Below are 22,945 nucleotides of genomic sequence, written 5' to 3' on the forward strand. Positions count from 1 at the left end.
ACTGACCTCTCCGGAATTCAACACCGGGTCTCCCAGACTGCCCTGTCAGGCTTTGGCCACTGGGAGGCCTCAGCAGGAACAGAGAAGGGTCTGGGTATATACATCGCCCTTGAGCCCTTGACCCCTGGTGCAGTTTTTACAGTGGCTGCGTCTTATAAAACTGCAGGTGTTGAATGGCCCTCCTCCAGGAAGGTCATCTCCCTCTTCACCATTCAGCCAAAGACGGTAACCACCGCCTGCCGCTGCCCGGCGGCCCTGTGCGCTTCACCGTCTACTCACTCTGTTCAAAGTTCTTTCACCGAACTTTCTTCAACTATACTGCTTGGTTATGTCATTTGACTCTGCTGGGACCTTGTCTATTTTAGGAAAAGAAAATAAAAAAACTGTTGTAGAAATCACTGCCTCAAAGGAAAGCTCATCGCCAGGTCCCAAAACTTCTAAAAAAAATGGAAAAATATAACCTGAACTTACCATGAAAACTGCACGTTTAAGTTACCGCTTGAAACTTTGGAATAGACAAGTTGTGAGCTGTCACGACACAAGTAACAACCATCTAAGTTAGTGATAGTAGAATGAGATCCCCTTAAATTTTACCTTGACATTCAATGTGACTCAAGACAATCCATTATTAAAAGGCTCCATTTTGAAAACTGGTTATTCTTACTCCATCTTTCAAACAAAAATATATACTTAAAAATGAAAGGGACAGGCACTGAAAAGCATCTTGCGGAGCAGAGGCTTACCTCTTTGAACTTGTGGCTGAGCTTGGCCGTGTCCAGGTCCGACGGGGAGAACATGTCCTCGTTCTCAGGCAGCTCAAAGACTTCGATGGCCATGTCACCGCCAGGAAGGACAGGTCCTACCTCGTCCTCCTCTTCGTCGGTGGCATATTCCCCTGTCTGAAAGGAAGGGGATTTCAGAAATCTGGCTGTCCTTACCCCAGGTGGAGATGGGCTATTTGAGAATATGTCACAAAGAGAAATAAAACATCACCAAATTGTAAAAGGGTAAGTGGGCTTTCAAGCCAAGCATGCCTAGTGCAGCCAATGTTATAAACAAATGTTAGTTCACACACTCAAAGGGACATGTACACCCGTGAACAAGCGCATTTCTAAAACTCTAATAGTGTCAGTAGCATCTTTAGTATAGCAACAAACATTTTCAATCTAAATATTTGATGGTTTTATTAAATAAAACTACGTTGCTAAGGGAAACAATTCCTTTAAATTCTCACCACCTGTGTGAGTAAGTCACCTGGTACTGGGAGCAGGGAAGAGGGAAAGGGGGGTCAAGAGACTCACAGAGTTGGCAGGGATCTCAATTACGCCTTGCGAAAGCTTAGCAGATTACTTCACCTAAGCGTCAGAGTTCAGTCAGTTCTGTTTCATTCATTTGTTTAACTGGTGTAGTTAACTAGTGACCTAAAGGGTAATCCAACGGTTTCTAAAGTAACAAACATCCCACACAGCTGTATTGCTTTCCTGCAGAGTACTTTGATAAAGCTTAGTATTTTATCAACGCTAAAAAAAATTTCATGTATTCTAGATCACCAATTTTTCTCGAGAAAGCCAACGATCTGGCAACATGGTAATACTGCCATAGTAATAACTGGCCCTGGTCAGCAGTGGCTGCCCCTTTTGGAGGGGCACCACAACTTCCGCAACTCCGCATTATTCTGTGCTGTTAGCTTCCCCGCTTCATGATACCCCCAGGGCCCCAAAGGTGTCTGAGTTCATATCCCCTGAGATGAACGTTCCTCCTGACCCCTAAACTCCGTAACATTATTAGAAGGTGGCTCTGCTCCTGGCAGGATCAGGCTATGAGATGCTACTCAAAATAACTTTCAGATCTATACCTTATGATATAACTTAAAGATAGATCACTGATTCACAGGGTTGAAAAAACAAAGTTCGTTTAATTCATCTTTGTTCCTTCAGGTAGTTTGATCTAATACATAAAACAGATAAGAATTCATATTGCCTTAAAAAACTTCCATAAACAGTATACAGAGTGATCTATTCCTTTGATTAAATAGGCTTAGCATCTGATTGCTGGGTGTTTTTTTTGATTCTGTACTATGATCTTACTAAGGCTGAAACTCTTATTTCTTTTGCTATGTTTGCATATGAAGGAAATACATTCATTAACCTCAGTGTAATAATTCTTCATGTCTGGAAGACCATTATTAAATTGCCTTTCTGACTTCTCCTTTTCAAGCAAAACAATTCCAGTTTTCTCACAGGTCTCATTCTCTGCGATTCTGGATTCTGATTCTCTGAAAGTTCCCCTCATTTTTCTTAAATCATGGGGCCCAGTAGTAGACACGATTTCTAGTGAGGACTCTGAGGACCATCGACCATGACGAACAAAGTGCCTTGGCATCCTTCAGGCTCTGCTTCCCATTGGAGGTGATTATCATGAAGACTTTGACTTTGGTGGTATTTGTGTGTAATTGTATCTGGAAGTCCAGGGCTCTTTAGAAACCAGTTTGAGAAATGTCCAAGCTGTAGCAATACCATCCCAAGTGTCCTTGGCACTAGCTGGGGAAGGCAGCGACAGAGTGAGGGCTGGATGGTTCCAGACCGCTTTCATTTGTTCGTATGATTAGATCCTCCAAATCTGAAAAGAACTCTAATTCCATATTTGATTGTTTCTTTTTTTATGGAATTCTGTAAATTAATTCATTTCCTACTTATACATATGGTGAGGTGTGTCTGGAAAAAGTCCAGCCATTGCTAATATAACAAGAACAGTTTGCACAACATTGGTGTAACCTGGCAGCCAAGGAGAGTGGACTGGAATGTGCATGTGTGAACAATGATGACTTCACTGTACTAGTCAGTGGGGGCAGTAGACGCCATTGAGTGAGCGTGTGTACTATGTGGCCATCACATTCAAAATGACTGAACGAGTAAAGCAACGAATCTGCATCAAATTTGCATGAAGCTTGAACATTCCTCCATGGAAACTATTGGGACGATTCAGAAGGCTGCAGCTACGGGCAACTGGTGATTGGCAGCTTCATCACAACAACACACTTACTCATGCATCATATCTTGTGCAGAGTTTGTTAGCAAAACATCAAATTGACCAGGTGACTTGGCTGCCCTCCAGCCCAGATTTGGTGCCCTGTGACTTCTGGCTTTTCCCAAAACTAAAATCACCTTTGAAAGGGAAGAGACTTTGGTCCTTTGATGAGATTGAGGAAAATACGATGGGGTAGCTGATGATGGTTGGGAGAACTGTGTGAGGCCCCAAAGTGCCTACTTTGAAGGCGACTGAAATGTCATTGCCCTATGTACAATGTTTCATGTCTCTTGTTGAATAAATGTCTCTATTTTTCCATATTATATGGCTGGATACCTTCTGGACATACCTTGTATATTTAAAACCAACAGGAACTTTGTAAATCCAGGTGATAGGTGACGTTCAGCAGTAGGAATGTAGTTAGGCTGGTATGTACACATACTCAAGATACCTGCTGAAAGTTTTGATTTATAGATATAAAACCCAATGCTTGTTTTTAACCCTATAATTACAATTAGAATCACAGCTGCACTTTTATTATGAAGGCCTAAACCAAGCATATAAAATTTATTTCTATATCATCAATTTGATGACTATCATGAATGACTCAAAATCTTGGCTAAATTTAAAGTCCAATAATCATGTGGCACATTGTAAATATAAGAGCTGAAATGAACAATCGTATTTCCCTTTGCCAGCTTGAAAATAGATTCCTCTTCACTATGTGCAAGGTAATGAATATACACATAGGACAGGGCAAAGTAGGCTTAACAGTTGCACAGTCATTCATGATAAATAGTACAATAATAAATAATCATGTAAAAATAAACTCATTTCTCATTTTGTGAAACACAGAGTTTATCCTTGTATTACTATTTATTGTATTGTTTTCCATATGAACAGCTGTAAACCTACTTTTACCCCACCTTGTATGTGTTCAGAATGGGACCTGACAGAGAATATCAACAAACGATTTTTTAAGAAATAAATCCAAGAATGCCAATTGCGTTTACCTGGTAATATTTATAACCTCCTAATGAGGTTTCTTAGTAGTATTGAGAATATGCACTGGGGAGTCATTTGTTAAAAAGGGAGTATTTTGTCACATTTATTTTTTAACATGCCTTGTACTGAGTAACAGGATTAGCGTATACACAAGGTATGCAATTCTCACCTCTAAGTATAGTTCTGGCTTTGTCACCTACTTTAGTTATCAAAATTATCTTCACAAATTTAAGTTATTAAGAAGGTTCCTCTTGCTTCTTTTATGTTTGACTTTGCCAGTTTCCTTTCCATCTCAGTATTCTAATTACCTGTAATTCTGCCAAAATTCTTTTTGTTTTTCATTTCATCTTTTTATCTCCAATGTACAAAAATGTACAAAAAAGGAGTTGCTACAACAAAATATTTCTATTGGCATCCAGTTCCTTCCTTATCTTTACCTCTGGCCAGATTCAACATCTTTCAACTAAACAGAGACTCCTGAAAGTTCTTTGTCCCAACCTGCAAGTCCACGTTAAATGAGGCAAGAATAGTCCCTCGTGTAAGAATTTACAGAGATAGTAAATGTTCCTTTTCATCTCCTTGTCTACCTTCTTTGTTACTATTTTATACAAGATCTGTCCAGAGGTATCCAGTCATGTACTATGAAAAATAGAGATATTTATTGAAGAAGATATCAGATACATGAAATACTGTGCATAGGACAATGACACCTCACACAGTTTGCCTAAATGCCATCAGCTGGCCTGTTATATTTTCCTGCATCTCATTAATGGGCTCAAATCTCTGGCCCTTTCAAAGGTGACTTTAGTTTTGGGAAAGGCCAGAAGTTGCAGGGTGTCAAGTCTAGGCTGTAGGGGAGCTGAGTCACCTGCATGAGATGTGATGCATGAGCAGATGTGTTGTTGTGATGAAGCTGCCAATCACCAGTTGCCCATAGCTGTGGCTTCCTGAATCATCCCAACAGTTTCCATGGAGGAATGTTCAAGCTTCATGCAAAATTTGATGCAGAGTTGTTGTTTTACTTGCTCAGTCATTTTGCATGTGACAGCCGCACAGCACACATGCTCACTCAATGGCGTCTACCATCCCCACTGACTAGTACAGTGAAGTCATAACTGTTCACACATGCACATTCCAGTCCACTTGCCTTGGCTGCCAGGTTACATTGATGGTGTGCAAAGTGTTCTCGTTATATTAGCAATAGCTGTACTTTTTCCAGACAGATCTTGTACTTTTTAATAGCTCCCCTGAAAGGGAGAAAATATGAGTAACCATTATTTTGTAACTTAGTCCGTGCCCAACACTGTACATTTCTAAAAAATATATAGTACTATCCCATCTTAATTTGAGGAAACAGACTCAGATACTTTATCCAACATCGGACTGTCAGTTACGTTCTTGAAGGTGTATCTATATATTCCACAGCCCATGCTCCTTTCATTCTGCTATTTGCAGGACACATGAACTAAAGCTTTGCAGAAAACAAAAAAACAAACCAGAAATATGTTCCTTTCATTTTTCCCCAAGCAAAATCCTAGTGCGTAATCCTGTTGTGTGGCAATTTCCCTTCCACATCTTTGAACATCATCATTCAGTTAGCTTTGAGGATTTTGAGGCGTGTCTCCAGTGAGCTGCAAAGTTCTTATTCTTTTCCTTTCTCTAGCAACATGCTCACGCTGGGCAAGTGCATAGAAATCTTCAAAAGATTTGGTTTATGGGTTGGCTGATGTTTCATGTACTCTTTCTTTTTTAAAAAAAAATGTTTATTGATTTTAGAGAGGAAGGAGGGGAGAGAGAAAGAAAGGAACATCAATGTAAGACAGAAACATTGATTGGTTGCCTTGTATATGTGACCCCCAACTGGGAATCGAACCTGCAACCTTTTGGTGTATGGGACAATGCTCCAACCCACTAAGCTACACTGGCCAGAGCTCATACACTCTTGCTTACATAAACCAGAACCATAGCATACAATCTATAGAATTACTCCGGTGTCTTATAATGGATGGAAAAGATACTTGTAAAGCAAAATGAATGCAACATTCCACTCAGTGTTTGTGGTTTATATCTTTTATATTTCCTTCTCAAATCTAATTTTCTTGAGCTAAATCTTCCCTCATCATTTTATCTCATTTTTGCAAACATAACTTGAGCTCAATCTTTACTAAATCTTCCCTAAGCGTTTTATCTCATTTTCACAAACATAACTTTATCCTCACATTGCATCACAGCATATGTTTTATTAAAATGCATGATTACAGTAAGCACAGTTGCTCCGTCCCTTGTAAACACGTAACTTTTGATGGTGGGAGCAGAAGTGTGCAGACCTGCTGGAGCCTTGAACACGCAGGAGAGCTGCGGATCACAGCCCTGGGCGTGCAAAAGGTGCAGAGAGCATCTGCTGCGCTGGTGAGCTGGTTAAGTAGAGACCACTGAAAGAATCTTGGTTTTGAAGTCATGTAGGTCTCTGTTCAAATCCCGGCTCTGTGCTGACAAGTTTGTCATGACGTTAAATTAGGTGGCACCGGGAAGTATTTAATACAAATTCTGGCCCATGCTTGGTGCTCAAAATAAGCCACTGCTGCTGTTGCTGCTGGTTGCACTAATACTGTAACAGCAATGCACTAAAGTCTCTCTACCTCTACCGTGTAACTAGACACCTGCTAGTAAGATTTGGCCTCACAAATGTAATGTCCTTAATGACCTCGCCGCTTGAATCTTTTATACGAAAACTGGTCATTTCTGAAATAAAATTTCTCCATTCCTTAAACTTATTCCTCTTCTCATGTTCCCAGTTTTGGAGTAGGCATCAGCTTCTAGCCCTGATTAAGGTAACTTCCAGGCCTCTGTTCTCCTCCCGTAACTAGATTCCCTCCTACACATGTGATCAGAAATTGGTATCCATCTACTTAGCACATTCTATGAAGCTGCAGCCTTAAAACTCTTCTATTCCACCCCATTATGCTTCCACTATACGCCTTGTATTACTCACAACACATGGCTGTTTATGTCTGCCTCCTCCCATCAACTTCCTTCACCTGCAAGTTCTTTGAGAGTGCCGGGTGGGATTTATTCCCACAATCCCGGCGCGGCTAGCACACTGCTCAGCATACAGTAGGCACTGAAGAAATGTTTGCTGAATAAGTTAATACAGTCTTAGCTACATCTGCACAGCATAGCAGAGCCTAATTTTCCTGTTAATTCTCTGCTTTCAAGTAAGAAATATAACGAAGCACAGCTGTAGCTGGGGCCTAAATGACCCTTTGGGGGATTTTCTCTTATTGTTAGGCTCAACCATTAGCAGTAATTTTTGCTGTAGCAATGTTTGCTCTGGTATATTCAGGGAAACTAAACGGTGCTAATCATAAAAATAGCCTTAATTATGCAGTTTGTGTTGGAATTTGTTTATTGGATTTGAATTTGGTTATGTATATTTTCAGACTCGGCTCTGTGAGTGAATAGGAGAGAGTTGCTTTCTATCTGGAGAAGAAAAGATCTCAAACTAACCATTTAGTGTTTGAAATCCCCAAATCTGCGCCAACTATCCAGATGGCTTTCAGCAAAGCAGCCCCTGCTCTGTAAAGGCCTCTCTTGTTATTTGCTGTCAGTTGACTTCTGTGTGTCCTAGTTCTGTAATGTTAGGTCACTTGGTCTCTTTTAACTCATCGTGTGCTCATCCATCCAGTGGGAATAACAGCACCTACTTCGTAAGTTTGGCGGGAGGATTCCCAGGAGTCATATATTCCAAGTACTCATCACAGTGCCTAGAATATGCTACACAAGTCGATGGCCGTGTGATTCTGGTTATCTTCTCCATCCCTGGTTTCCCCAGGGTGATGCCACAGAGCAGAACGACAAAAACAGAGCCTGGGCTTTGGGGGTGGGGAGACTGGGACCCCACAAGAGAAAAAACAAGGTCATGGATGCATGTCAGTGGGCAAGTCCTTTAGCTTGTATCTGTTGTCCTCTCCTGTTTTATAAAATGGTACCCAAAATCTCAGTGCCATGGGGGTACTGACAGGATTCAAAAGAATAAAACATGTAAAACATCCTACACAATCCCTGGCCCGTTGTGCTTCTCATTTATTGAGCCACTCAAAATTTTCTGGTCTTTCTTTGTTCTCAGAATGTTTTCTGATATTTCACTCTCTTCTTACTGTCTAGTCACCAAATCAAAAAAAATTGGAAACCTGTGTGTGGGTTACTGAGCTGGCCTTCTGTGTTCCTTGCCTCGAGGGCCTCCGAGTTCCAGGTCACCAGTAACACCAGTGACCAATGATTCTTCCTAAAATTTCTGACCAGACACAGTTAAGATTTGCCTATAAAATCTTTTATTAACCACCCAAACTCATCTTTCCCTTCTTAAAATTTTCTAGCAATTGTGGTAGACCACTCATAAAGTAGCATTTGATTTTATAATTTAAAGACGTCTTTAGTACCCACCCCCCTTCCTTTTAGAAAATGACTCCCCGGAAGGCCCCTTCTTCCTGGTAATCATGCTCTTGCAGAGTCCCTTGCCCTTGAATGTGGGCTGGACCTAGAGACTAACAGCCAGAGCATAACTTTTGTTGTTAGTCTGGTTGTTAAGTCTCAACTTTTGTGATGGGATGTCACTTCTGAGATTAGTTTACAAAAAGACTGGGACTTGCATCTCTTTTGTCCTCTTGCTTTTTAAGAAACACGTTGCCACGTTGCGCATGGCCCTATGGGAAGGCGCCTGTCAAAAGGAACGGTGTTTCTGGCCAACAGCCAGCAAGGACCGGACGCCTGCCAAGAGTTCACACGAGGGAGCTTGGAGGTGGATCTCCTGTGTTCTGCCAACAGCTGTGAGTGAGCTTGGACGTGGATCTTCCCCCAGTTGAGCATTTAGATGACTGCAGCTCTGGCTGACACCTTCTTTACAGCCTTGGGAGAGAGCCGGAGTCAGAGGCATCCAATTAAACTGACATGCAGGTGCTGTAGCGTATAGCCATGACTTACTTTAAGTTGCTAAGTTTTGGTAGTAATTTGTTATACAGAAATAGAAAGGGGATATAATAAATACAGAAAAATGATAAAGTGACTCTGGCAACAGGCAGCGAACAAAGGCTGGGAGGGTTTTGAGGGTAACACACTGCACGCGGAAATCCGGAAGGGGATCCTTGTTGTGTAGCAGCAGAGCGCTTAGCAACAACCTCACCTTCTATAACAAGGAGGTGGGAAATGTCCCTAGTGAACAGAGTAATTCTAAAATTAAGGAATGGATTCCAAACACGGTCTAAAAGTGAGGCAGAAGGTGTGAGCATAAGTCTTTTGTTAAGAATTCGGAGCTGAGGAAACCCAAATTTTTTATAATGGGTGGTATGCAAGTCTGTCACCTGCCCTGCAGGGAAACTCTATCTCTATTTTCTGAAGCTGTTCGCTAGTCAAACATCATTGAAAAGATAATCTGGAACAAAGGTCATCAGTGTCTCTGCTCACAGGACATGTACAGAGGTGTGAGACCCCTGGGGGGATTGTCTCCAAGCAATATCCACCCTCGTTTCTGCGCCATCATGGCTCCTGGTGAATCCTCCCATGAGTATGATATTCCCTTGGCTACACAGATGAATTTAACCAACAGCGGCTGGGACCAAATCCATTCTGTCTCACTGTGTATAATTAGGAATCCTATTGAAAAATCTCTAAGCAGCAGAATGAGTCTAACCCACAGCACTTAGATCAACATATTCCCTGAGGCCTCCAGACTCTACTGGCAAAACAAATACCATAAACCATCAGGTCTACCTTAGAAATCCAAGTGGCTTTCTCCTTAGTTTCTTTATTGACCATTCCACTTGACGTAAGGAATTAATTCAGATATAGTAGAATGTATCCGTGATAGCACAGATTTGGCGCTGGCCCACACAAACAAAGTGTAGGGTTCAGGGCATTCTGTCATCTGTAACAACCTCAGCCAGCCAGGTGAGGTTGACCTGAATCCCTTCTAGGATGCAGGTGGTGTCACTGATCACATCACCATTCAAATTTTGTGCCACTTTTCAATGAAATGAGTCTGATCCTAACAGCAATTGCCTGCAGGGTACATATCAGCTAACCCTCAGGAAAGCAACCCTGAGCAGCCAAGAATAGCCTCCCTTCAGAGGGATCTCTGGATCATCTATCTGAGTGCTACCTGATCTAAAGATAGAGTTTTTCTCAATACATGGAAGCCTCTTATGACTACCCCAAAGGTGCAGGTACATGAACAGCCCAAAGAATTGGATAAGTTGCCATAATTTGTTTCAACAGTTTGACATCCCGAAATTTAGCCTGTCAGTCTGTAATTTTCCAAGGGACCAAACAGTTAGGTAATTGACAACAGCTCAAGAGTCGGTACAAGTATCACAAGGCTCCTCAACGGGAGTGCTGGCCAGAACACTGTGCGTTCTGCCAGTTGATTGAGCAAAGTGACTGCGTCCATTCTGGGGTGTGCATAGCTGGTCCTGAGGTCGGAAAACAGCAGATGGGCATTGGACGGCTTAGCCAAACCATCTGAGAAGTGAGCCCAGGTATTTAAGGAAAGCTCTATGAATTGAAGGCCTCGCTGAACTGGAGGCCTTGTTTCTGGAGGTGGATAAGTTTCTCTGAAATGGAAAGCTGGACTTGTTCATGGAAATCTAAGATGCTGTGGGGCCAGGGTGGCAGTTTTCTTAAACCCTCATTTCTGTTTGATAAGCAAGGTTTGTTGGGCCCTCCCAACCTTACTGGTCAGGGAGTTCGAGTTGACCCATCTCAAACTGAACACATTCAAATGCGACAGTCACAAGGCCCTCAGGGGTCAGGCACTCAGTTCCAGTTCCTATAAGCACTTAGTAGAAGATTAATAGCTGCTCCCCACCGCCGTGTTTTGTTTTTGTTGTTGTTTTTGCTGCATCTTGCATGGAGTGTTGTTGCTTTGAGAATTGGCCCTGAAGGTTCTGCCAGCCATTAAGTATCTAAATAAGGTGTGCTTTCCCCTTCTCTTCCTGGGATTCTGTGTTGTTTCTGGACTCCCTGGGGGCAACAGGGAGAATGATCTATATATCCTACTAGTACAGCTCTACGTGTGGCAATCCCTGAATGGCAGATCTCCACTGGCACACAGTGGGATAAAGATGCACCATCATATAACACATCAATTCCATTATATGTCTAACAGTGGAAGCCACCACAGCCTCACCCTGCATTTGCCCAGAGTCATATCTACAAGACCATTTTAGCTCCCCCTCCCACTGCGAACCCTGCCCAAACCGCATTAGTTGAATTTGGGTGTCTTTTCTCACTGTGGGACAGGGTGAGAAGTGATCTGTGACTCAGCATTCACAGAACCATAAAATATGGGTGCCTCCCCTCCCAAAGTTCCCCAGCACACTCAAGGGATTCATATAGCATTTGGCCTATCTGGAGGACAAAAAGATCTCAGTCCTGCCCCTAGTCATCTTTCTCAAGGTCAGGGCGGAGAGAGACATCCAAGGGCATGGAAGCAGAGAGCAACTCTGCGCTGGTCACCATCGGTTCTGAGCCATGCTGTGATCATTCCTGTTTTAACTGGACTTCCAATGTCCATCTAAAGCACCACGTACAGTGAATCATCATTACTAACACAGCCTATTTTGATTTGGGGAGTCTGACTCAGAAGCCATAGCCTTGACTCCCACGGCAGGGACCCTGTTAGGGAACACATCTCAATCTGGAGTCCAATGATACACCTGGTTTGAACATAAGGAATGGTGACGTTTTCCAAGGTGGTGAGGCTGACTGTGAGAATTTGGAACAGGTTCTCATTCTCTAGAGGGTTCCTTTCACCAGCATTACAGACAAGTTAGGACCCAAATACTCATCAGTGTTGTCCTACATGAGTGTGTCTGTCTCAAGGAAATCCTGACAGTACTCACATTCCTTTAGAGCGTCCAAGACCTACTCCAGAAGGTTTTGAGATCTTTTACTGTCTGAATGAATATAAAGCTGGCATGATAACACTGCAGGAGGGGTTGAGTCAAAAGGTAGCCCAATTGTTGCTGTTTCTCCTTACCTAGTATTACATGCCATGCCCAATTATCTCTCCAGCAAACAGCAAAAGTTCCCCAGGCTTTTGACCACAGCAACTGCAAATTCCTTCCTTTCATCCTCAGTGTGGGTGTGTTTCTCTGTAAGTGTTGTCTGAATAAGGTCAGAACCTTCCTCTAACCCAGAATGGTTCTTCATACTAGTCGATATAGTCCATCATGATTTTTGTGCTAGTACCACAAGCCACAATTTCCAAAGAGTGATGAGAAGAGGGTGGGATAATGCCTACACACGTAGATACGACAGGAGAGGACCCCAGAATCTGGGTAGCCTGCATCTTTTATAACAGGCAGTAAGTATGACTGCCCTTGCTCCAGAGGGAAAGACTATCTTCCAAGGCTGTGTTCATACACAAACACTTGAAAAGACAGTCCAGGTCAAAGGGCATTTCTGAATACCTCAGAAAATGCAAGAGCCCATTAGATAATTTTTCCCAATTAATATTTAATGGAAAAAAAAGTCTAGAAATTCAGCTGATTTTTAAAGTTTCTACAATATTGTTCAATCTACCTTTTCAAAGACTTACAAATACTTATTTCCTTTCTATATTCTCTGTTCTGCAATAAACTGGTCTTTTTATTTTTTGAATACTCCCGATACTGAGGCTGGTTTCTTAGTTATACAAAACAAACAAATTAAAACAACAAAAAACTTATTGCAATCAAATCTGAAACCACAAATCTCAAAATCATGCTTTTACTCTGTATGTCCTTAGTTGTGATGATTCCTTTACACTATGGTTATGTGGTCTTTTGATAGGTTGCCTTGAAAATGATTTAAATTCTTTACCTTATATATTTATTGTTTCCACAGCACAACAGCCAGCTTCATGAGAGTATAAACTATATTTTTCCATGACTCAATAGTCCCAATTCAATTCCTTTTAATAAATGTTATCCAGTTGCTAAGACATAAATGCCATTGTCTTTAAGTCCCTGATAAATATATTCTATATGAGGAGGGAACCAGTGATCCCCATTTCTCCCACTGAGATCCAGAGCTGAACAGCCAACAGACCAAAGAGACCTCTGTAATTCAAATGTCACACTGCAATTTCAAGTTGGCAGCCTTCCTTGAGTTTCATTTTACTTGCCTAGGGAACAATGAAGTACTTATTCTGATGCCAGCAGAACTGTGGGAAGAGACTAAGAGATTTGTATTTCCTTGAATTTTAATCTGCAGAAGAGCACAACTACAGTGACCAAAGAGTGGCAGTACATGTTATCATTATTTTAATGAGTCTATAATTATACAACCAATTGAATCTTGGAAAATGTGGGGTGGTTTATACAAAAACTGACTCATGTGATTGCAAAAATGTTAACAGGTATCATAAGTCATAGATATAGGATGTATAGTAAACAATAAAGAAAAATCCACAAAAATGTCATTAATGGTTATTTGTATGGATTGATCTATCCATTAACAATAAATATAATCTCAATCTTATAATTTCCTTGGAGGAAAAACAATTCTATTCCTTTCCTCATTATGGTTCGTGGCAGCAATACCTTTCTGCAATACCAGGACTTCAAGGTCCTTACATCAGTTTTCCTGGCATCTTTAAGTCGGACGACTCTTAGCTCTGATTGCACCTAACCCTTCCCCACAGCCCAAGGCCCTCTATCGTACATGCTCTGTTTCAGTAGGTCTGAGGCTGGGGGAGAAATCTGTAATTTTAAAGAAAGACCATGAGGCCTCCACATTAAGATGTTTGATACACAGGGTGTTAAGTCATTTTGTAAGTCCTTCAAGAGCAGGAACTATATCATCTTCATTTCATATCTATATAACTGATAAATAGAAGCAACTGTATGTGGCAAATTTTAAATTTTTCATTAAATATTGATTTGATGCATAAAATTTATGTAGCATCTAGAAAATACAATGAAGATAACCACCAATGAGCTAACAATCTAGTTCAAGAACAGGAGCAGAGCCACCACATTGTAATTATGGTTCTCTGTGTGTGTCTCCTTAATCTGTTTCTAACACTTGCCCTGCAGAGTAATCCTGCGGAATTTTATCACTCTTAAATTTCTCTAGTTTTATTATTTTTTATTATAACTAAACAATGTGTCATTTGTTTTTACATGATTGTAAACTTCATATAATGAAATCATGTTGTTTGTAATCTTCGGTGCATTTTTGGTTTTAATGGTACATGTCTGAGGTTCCGCCAGTTCTTGTGGACTGCAGAAACAACTTCTCTACACCGCTCTACTGCACGTCTATACGACACTATATTTACCCATTCCGGTTGATAAAGATATCAGCTGTAACCAATTTTTTCTAAGAATAATATTATATATATTTCTTATTGTAATAACTATGTATAATGCCAGTTGGCTACTGGAAATATCAGGGGGAACACTTGTTCTTTATTGGGGCAATTGTTTTCTAAAGTGGATGGGCCAATTTGTATTTCTGTGTGCAGAGAATAAGGTCTTTTTACTCCCCACTCTCACCAAAACCTAAAATACCCCATTTAAATCAGTTCAGTAGGTTGAAATATTTCATTTTGGTTTTTAATTTCCACATACTCATTGCTTATATGGTTGGGCACCTTTTTGTATGTTCACTGGCCACTGCAGTTTCCTCTCTTATGATATGACTAAGTCAATAGTCTATACACAGTCTTTCTTACTGGTTCATAGAACTTTTTATATAATTCTCTATAATTCTCTTTCAGTTATTTATTTTTCAAATATTTTCTTCCAACTTCTGGTTTGCCTTTTTGCTTTCATAAAAATATTATTTTAATGAACAAAAGTTTTTAACTTTAATGCAGTCAATTTTCTCCACACTTTCCTATATGGTTTTGCTTTCTTAAGTGTCTCATGTAAGAAATCATCTCTACCTGGCTGCGTAGCTCAGTAGATTGAGCGCAGGCTGCAAACCAAAGCATTGCAGGTTCGATTCCCAGTCAGGGCACATGCCTGGGTTGCAGACCATGACCCCCAGCAACCACACATTGATGTTTCTCTCTCTCTCTCTTTCTCCCTCCCTTCCCTCTCTAAAAATAAATAAATAAAATCTTTTTAAAAATCATTTCTTAGATTAAGGTCATAAATACACAGATTCTTCTTCACCATCTCCTATCTTTTATGGGTTTGCCTTATGCATTTGAGTAGTCAATCCATCTGGAATAAATTTCAGGATACTAATGGAGATGAGGGTTGCAATTTCACCATTTTTCCTTCACTGAGAAGCCTAACATTTCTTAGCTCATCTTGAGCATGTTTCTATGTCAAAAATCAAATTTGCATGTATGCGAGGGCCTGTTTCTGAGCTCCCAACACGGCCATTCTTTTGCTCCAGGGTCTTAACTGGTACAATTTAATAATAAATATCTCTATTTTTAAGGCATGTGAAACATCATGGTTATTTCTGGTGCACTGTTCTTTCATATATATTTTTGCAATAGCTCACCAAATCCTATTTAAAAATCTTTAGAATTATTTTTGCTGGAGTTACACTGAAGGTATAAATCAACTGAGAGAAAGTTGACTCAATTAAGCTACTGAGTCTTTTAATCTACAAGCAAGGTTTCTTTGTAATTTTATATAAACTTTACAAAATGTATTTCAATAAAATTTTTCTTCATGAAGGTCTTACCTATCTTTTATTAGGCAAGGTCTTGCCTTTTACCAAGGTAACTTATAAATTATATTTTCCCTCTAAGACACACTGAAATAGATGTTGTATGTTTTATTAATTACATATCCAGTAAACTTGCTAAAATCTTATATCTAATAATGAATCTGAGGCATGTTTGAGGATTTATAAGTAGACAATTGCATCACTAGTGAATAACAACAGCTTCGTTTCTTCCTTTCCAATCCATTTTTTATATTTCTCCTTCTTGTCTTCCAATATGATGTCAAATGCAAGAAGTGACATTTTCAAGTATTAAACCATACTTATATTATTGACTCAACTCAACTTAGCTGTGATCTCTTTTATATATTATTGGACATGGTTTAGTAATATTTTGTTGAGGTGTTTTTGCATTATTTTTATGAATAGGATGGGACTGGAATACTTCTCTTTCATCATTACTTGGTTGTGGTACCAAGGTTGTACCTCATCACCTTAAACATTTCACACTCTCAAAGTCTCACTGGTATCAGAGTTGTGCTGCTTTTGTTTTTGTCTTCTACAGTTGTATGTGACTGGAGATACTTGATCCAGTTGGATACAAGTGATAAAATAACTTGGGCCTTATATTTCTTCTTTCTTTCTCCCTTCCCTTTTCCTTTCCTCCCTCTGCCTCTCCCTCTCTTCCTCCTGTTGACTGATACTATGGTGATTCATTTCCCTTTGAATTTTGTACTTTGAAATTGTAATCTCTCGTTTCTTGAAACTTTAACTATTAGGCTTTGACTGAAGGTGAAATCCCTCAAGAAAGGATGTGCTTGTTTTTTCTCTTCTAAAAGGTAGCATAAATTCAGGCTGCCATGATCACCATTTCTCAGAAGAAATTTTTCTTCTACTCAGCACCAAGGTTTGACACTGGCAAACTGCCTTGCAGTCCCTGAGGTGGAAGATCAGACTTATTCTCATCTTCCAGAGCAGAGATGCCCCCAGGGATTTTGCTTTAGGCTGAAATTCTCCAATTAGACATCCCATTTTTGATGAGCCCTGAGCTTTATCTACTGTAACTCAGAGCAATACCAATTACAGTATGGTCAGAATATATAGAACATTCAGATAAATGGGACAGTATGAAAAGTGAAAGAAACCAGACATAAAAAAGCATATACTTTATGCCAAATGTAATTCCAAAATTGACAAAACCCATCTATGATGTCAGAAAGCAGACTGAATGGTTGTTCGGGGCTGAGAGTGACTGTGAAGTTCTATAAGGGAACTATCTGAGGTAATCAAGTTCATAGCTTCATTGTGGTGCTGGTTATGCATCAAACTGTTATCCTAAACACATTTTAAGTTGGTGCACTTTATTGAATATAAATTATTCCTCATTAATGTTGATTTTAATACTCAAATACAGACATATAAACATTATCAAATTATACAGGTAACATCTGCACGTGTTACTCTGTGTCAATTTTATGTCAATAAAATAATTGTTAAACCCCTTTAGGAACTGGCATTTCAGAAATCAAGTAAGTTTTTACTACCACCACCCTTACTAGCATCCATATCAGTTTAAATAAATGGAGGCCTTAGGGAGTCCTGGTAAACCTCTGTGACAAGGCAGTTTTAGCCTGTTAGTCTTTGGTCAGGTCGCCATTTAGTTTTTATTGCTGTATTGCTGGTGAAAATGTATTTCTATGACTGAAGCGTATTTCTAAGTTAGTGCGTTGGTGAGAAGATGGCTATCTGTACAGTACTGTTCCTGACATCATTGAGGACATTTTGACTATTACTTCTATTGCATTCTATTTATTTATGAATAAAAAGAAGTCATGTCAACACGAGTCACCAAATTGCTATTTCTAAGGTCCCAAAGCTTTACAAAGAATGAAATATGCACGTCCATTTATTTTTCTGGTTTTATATGTGGACGGTTTTGTTACAGTATGGTCTAGCTAGTCTTCTTGGAAATCATGGTCTCTGAGAACAATGAGAATGTGGAAGCAAAAGACCACTGAAAACTACTAAGTCCCCAAGTGCCAAGGACAAGCACAGAGTGCTCCTTCAGTCCCTTCCCTGTGTCCAGCCTCCAGTCTTGCTAGGTTGGACGTTCCTTTTATCTCAGATCCTATGCTGCTCTTCCACCACTGTCTCAGATTATGTTTCTAACTAAACTACATTCTCCTCATTTTACTCCCCAATTTTCACCTTAACATCCTTTGAGTGACTCAACTCAGTTGAAGTCCTTGGCTTCCTCTGCCCAGCACTGTACTCATCCCTGGATGCATTAAAAATCAGCCCGTCAATGAAGAGGTTACATGCTGGTGAGGTAAATTTGTGGGTAAATAATAATAGAGGTACACACAGTGCTCGTGAGTCATAAAAACAGGCCGCCCAGCCCAGCTGAGAGAGACGAAGGTGGTTTCTGGAGGAGATGGATGAAACCCGAAAAGAGCCCTAAGAGATGAACAGGATGGGTGGGCACACGAGGGCAGCTGAGAGTTGGCGCATTCAAGGCAGAGGAACCAGGAGGAGCGCAGGCCTGGGAAACTGCAGGACCCCTAGGGCCCGCTGGAAAGTGAGTCTGTATGGCCCATCTCTCACTGTGAGTTTAGCATTTTAGAACCTTTTGGTAAAAAGTTATACTCAACTTATAAATGTTTTTAAAGTTGAAAGATATTGTCATTTGTGTTTGTTTCTATGGCATCCGATTAACACTTCGAACTCTGTGGCTCATCATTGTAACACCGAGTTGCTCCAGCATGTTTCTAGGAACTACGAATTATACACTCTCAGAAGAATGTAATGGCATGGAGAAATCTGATAAAGTTTCTTTGGTATTGTGCATCTGGCACATGCATAAATATCTCCATAATGTGGTAGCTGGAGGAAAATTGCAGGAAAACACATTCTAGTCACTTGCATTATGATAAAATAAAGAAAACAAGCTACAAAAAGATGACATTATTCAGCCAAAGGTTTCTATTCCAGCCCCTGTTTCCCATGGATGCTGCTCATCCTCTTGTCAGTGCTCACCGTTATAATACTACTGTTCCTATACACAGAGGATATTTCTAGAGAGGGCCTTTCAAGTAGAGAAGGATATTTACCTCCTGGGGATCGTGTGGGTGTCTGTGCAAGTGTATGTGTGTGAATTTATGTGTGTGCATGCCAGCGCGCTATTTAGGTTAGTTCGAGTGTGAATACATTCTTCAACTGAATCTTCTCCAAGTATTTTATGGTTCTGGGTTCTGATGAAAATGACCACTACTGTAGATGTAGGGGTCACAAGCCAAATTACATTTAATAATTTTAAAGATACAGTCAAATTGGAGTCTCTGAACAACTTGTTTAAAAGGTTTTCTATTTCTCCCGTTCCTTAGGCTCCTCTAATCACTGTCGGCCGGTCTTCCGTTCACACACACCCGACTTTCAGTTTTAACCTTCTCTATCTCTATTATTGGCAGCTAAAGACCATGAGAATTGTCTTATTTATAGTATAACACCTTTTTAGACATTTTGGCACATCCACCATATAAATCATGTGAATAAGTACTATGATAATCTAAAGAAATGTGCATGCAGTTTTTTAAAAAAAAATTAAGAACTTTGTATCACATGATTCTTTCCTTTTAAAAAATCACTGGATTTAAAGATAATATAAATCACTTTGTACCCTGTATTGTACCAACATCACACAGCCCTGCTGTTGAACATCTCTTGTTTCCCTTTAATGTGAATTACAAACTATTTAAAGTGTTAGGGATTAAAAACATCTAGGGTTAAATATTAGGAAGCAAGTCCACATTGCAGAACCTGTACCTAAAATATTTGGAATAGTGTTTCAGAATAAATATTATTTTTCAAAGGGGAATCTTCAAACTATCGCTCAACATTCAAAACACACAGCTCCAGAGAAGTTCCCCTGAGCAGACAGCTAGTTAATAAGACACAGAATATTTAATTTCACACGTGAAGCAGGGACAGACAAGCATTACTTCCCGCCAGAAAACAAACCTTAAGGAAATGGTTGTTATTGTTATTGCAGTTGCCAGGCACTCCTTGCAACTCAGCCACAGTGTTCTAAAATGGTTGACAACAAAAATTAAAAAAGCTTTTCCCCGCTAGAGAGAGCAGCCTAATGATAAAAAATTAAAAAATAAATAAACCCAAACACTGAAGTCCCGGTACCTGCCACCACATATACTTTTGAGAACTAAGAGAATGCCACCACTTTTAGTTTCTGTCATAAACACAGGATAAAGTCAACTCACATGACTGAAAGGCCATCCATAGTACCTGCAATCTCTTGCTCACACAACACAAGCTGTTCCAGCCAGGAACGGCAAACGGCATGAGTCAAATACAATGTTATCCCTTCAATGCTTTTCACATAAAATTTCTCTTCTTGTAAACCTTTTAACACGTATGCAAGCCAGACCTTCCATTATATTTTTGCCTCTAATTATTATGTGTTAACACAAGCAATGGAAATGCATATCTATGCAGGTGGCTGCTCTAAATTGTATTCAATACTTCTAAAGATTCTAAAAAAAATGACTACTATTGCCACGATATAGTTATAATGATATTAATTTCCAGTAATGGAAACAAATCATAGAAAGGTTATGTTTTAAAAAAGGGTAACCTTTGTTTCTGGAGTGAGGATTAACATTGTTATGAACCACTGCCTAAAAGAAACCAAAATGCCAGCTAAATCTAAGACTTTAAATGTAATGAATAATATATTTTAAAATGACAAGTAAAGAGGCAAAAGGAAAATAATCTTATAACTTTACACATGCATGTAAAACAGTTCATTTTAATGTGAACGACCAAATGTATTTTTTCATTCAAAAAAGTGGCATAGAACCTGTCTGTACTTCATTGCCAGTCTGAGCCCACAGCGTGTCACACTGCAAAACGCTCTCCGAGAGAAAGAGATACACAAAATACACCATAAACCTGCAGCACACAAGACATACCAGAAGTACATCATCCTACCACGCAAAGGTTAAAGATTGAGTGTGTAGAGTATGACAGGAGATTTAATTTGTTATTGAAAATTAAAATCTAGTGGAAAAATTTACCATACCCCCAGAATTTCGTGAGATAGTGCTGAATGTCTGAGAGGTTTACTGAAATCCTCCATGGTTACCTTTCAGATTGTAGAAAGGGAAGGAAGGAAGGTAGGAACGGAGGGAGGGAGGGAGGGAGGTGGAGGGAAGGGGGTTGGAAGGGAGAAAGAAAGGGAGAAAGAGAGGGAGGAAGAGAGAAAGAGAGAGGAAGGAAGGGAAAGAAAGGAGGGGGAAAGGAGGGGGGAGGGAGGGAGAGACAGAGAAAGAAAGGGTGAAAGAGAGAAAGAAAAAGAAATGAACAATAATTCTATCAAATCCAGAAATTCGATCACTAAATCACAGATCCACATGTAATACTTTTCAATTTTTCAGATTTATATCTCCCTCCTCTTTATAGGATCCCCTTTATTCTTTGGCCTTTAGGTAGACATTTTAACTTTGCTTTTAAAAAATCAGAATGTTTAACATTGTGCATAAAACATATGGGAATGCAAATTAAAATGGAGTTAGTTGTTTGATTATTATAAACTCTCCTAGTTTAAATACTTGGAGAAAAAAAGCCTAGAAAAAATGCAGAAATTTAGAGTTTGTGTATTATATACATCTATTTTAAATTCTTCTGGAGTATAATCTATACTCTCCTAAAGCATTAAAACAGATATATTTAAGTACACTCTATACATGATAAAGTAGATTTAATCCTAAATATGGTTCTGAGAGAGAACCATTGTACCTTTACAATTTCTGGCTATATTTATCACATTGCAACGTTTTCCCTGTAGGCAATTCAAGCAAGCAACTCCCCTTTGTCAAAGTGACAAGTTCCAACTTAGAATAAACCTTGGACGATTTGACCAAAACCAGAAGCTATCTATCCTTCAGGAGACAATGCTGATCTAAGTGCTGGCTCTGGAAATTACTTGGACGGACTTGGTTGTTCTGCATTTAATTAGAGGTTTTCCTGGCTGGCTCAGGGAATGCCACAGGGGATACAGTCAAATAAAAATGATTCCATCTTTGAAATCATAAAATGATTCTATAAATAAGAGTGAGAAACTAAGTGATTGATTACACAACTCAGGATTAACCAAGATATGTAAATCAATAAAGTGCTCAATTACATATAAAACTAAATTATTCAAGGACCATTTACCCATTGGATAACCACTATTGGTCCATCTCATTTCCATTACGTTTCTTGGACATTTCATTTTATTTTTTATTAATAGGGAAAGAGAGTAACAAACATAACATTCAAATCAATTTAAGAATAGTAGGTTGCATTAGTAAGAAAAACAAATTTAAGTTACATAGATTAATTGAAGTATTTACACAGGAGTGAATTTTCACCCTTTGTACAGCTCCCATCTCTCTGATGCATGGAAAATTCACAGTGGGTTTTGGCTGGGCACATGGGGGAAGGTTGTGCCTTCAGGGAAGGGAAGAACCTGAGTCAGAGAGGAGCACGAGGGAGAGAGGCAAAGGAAAAGGCCGCCTGACCATGTCAATACAGCAAAGGTTGCTTGGAATGCCATGGTGGCAAGCACCTGATTCCCATTTCTACAATTTGCAGACAGAAGAAAAAGTTTAACCTAAAGCTAAACTCTATTTTTTGTAACATATTTGTATACTCAATTATTCTTCCCTTGAAACCCTGTCTTCATAGGATACTTATGGATTAAGTATTTACCTAGAATGGAAAACTCTCCAAGAATTCAATTCCCTTATTAGAAAAATAAAGAGTCACAGAACCAAAGTATTACAAGATATTCCAACACTTCAAACAAGAATCCTCTTAGTGACATTTCTTGTCACCCACAGACCCATCCACCCACTCCACTACAAAATGCAGTGGGTTGCAGGGTCCAGGCTTTGGAGCCAAGAAGACCCTCTCCCCATCCTAAAGTACCAACTATGAGCTGTACCACTAGGAAAAGCTTCAGCTGCTGCATTTCTAGAGAGAGAGAAAAGAACCTCTCTGTTTGCTGACATGAAATCATGTGGGAAAGGCACCTTGCAAAGTGCCTGACACTGAATATTTATTTACCTCCATTCCTGCTGGAAATATCTACTTTAAGTGACAATCCACTTGGCTTTCCTTACAAAAGGAGGCAAGAAAAAAAATCTATGTGATGTTTTTCCAAGTGCAAATGTTGAGGAACAAATAT

At 39.7% G+C, this 22,945-nt stretch overlaps 1 protein-coding gene across 9 annotated transcripts in view; it reads right to left on the bottom strand.

The window, feature by feature from the left end:
- Positions 1 to 22,945, bottom strand: part of PPP1R9A (protein phosphatase 1 regulatory subunit 9A) — a 264,007-nt gene that overhangs the window by 65,237 nt on the left and 175,825 nt on the right. For 5 of the 9 annotated variants that reach the window (XM_036010599.1, XM_036010596.1, XM_036010595.1 and 2 more), the window contains 2 exons: positions 19,717 to 19,782; positions 744 to 899 (listed from right to left, as the gene is read on the bottom strand). In XM_036010599.1, the coding sequence (XP_035866492.1) occupies positions 744 to 899; positions 19,717 to 19,782 (222 nt within the window). The remainder of the gene's footprint in view (positions 1 to 743; positions 900 to 19,716; positions 19,783 to 22,945) is intronic. The other 4 variants (XM_036010601.1, XM_036010600.1, XM_036010598.1 and 1 more) reach the window with 1 other exon arrangement.

This window comes from Phyllostomus discolor, chromosome 10, assembly GCF_004126475.2.
Source record: "Phyllostomus discolor isolate MPI-MPIP mPhyDis1 chromosome 10, mPhyDis1.pri.v3, whole genome shotgun sequence".
NCBI lineage: Eukaryota > Metazoa > Chordata > Mammalia > Chiroptera > Phyllostomidae > Phyllostomus > Phyllostomus discolor.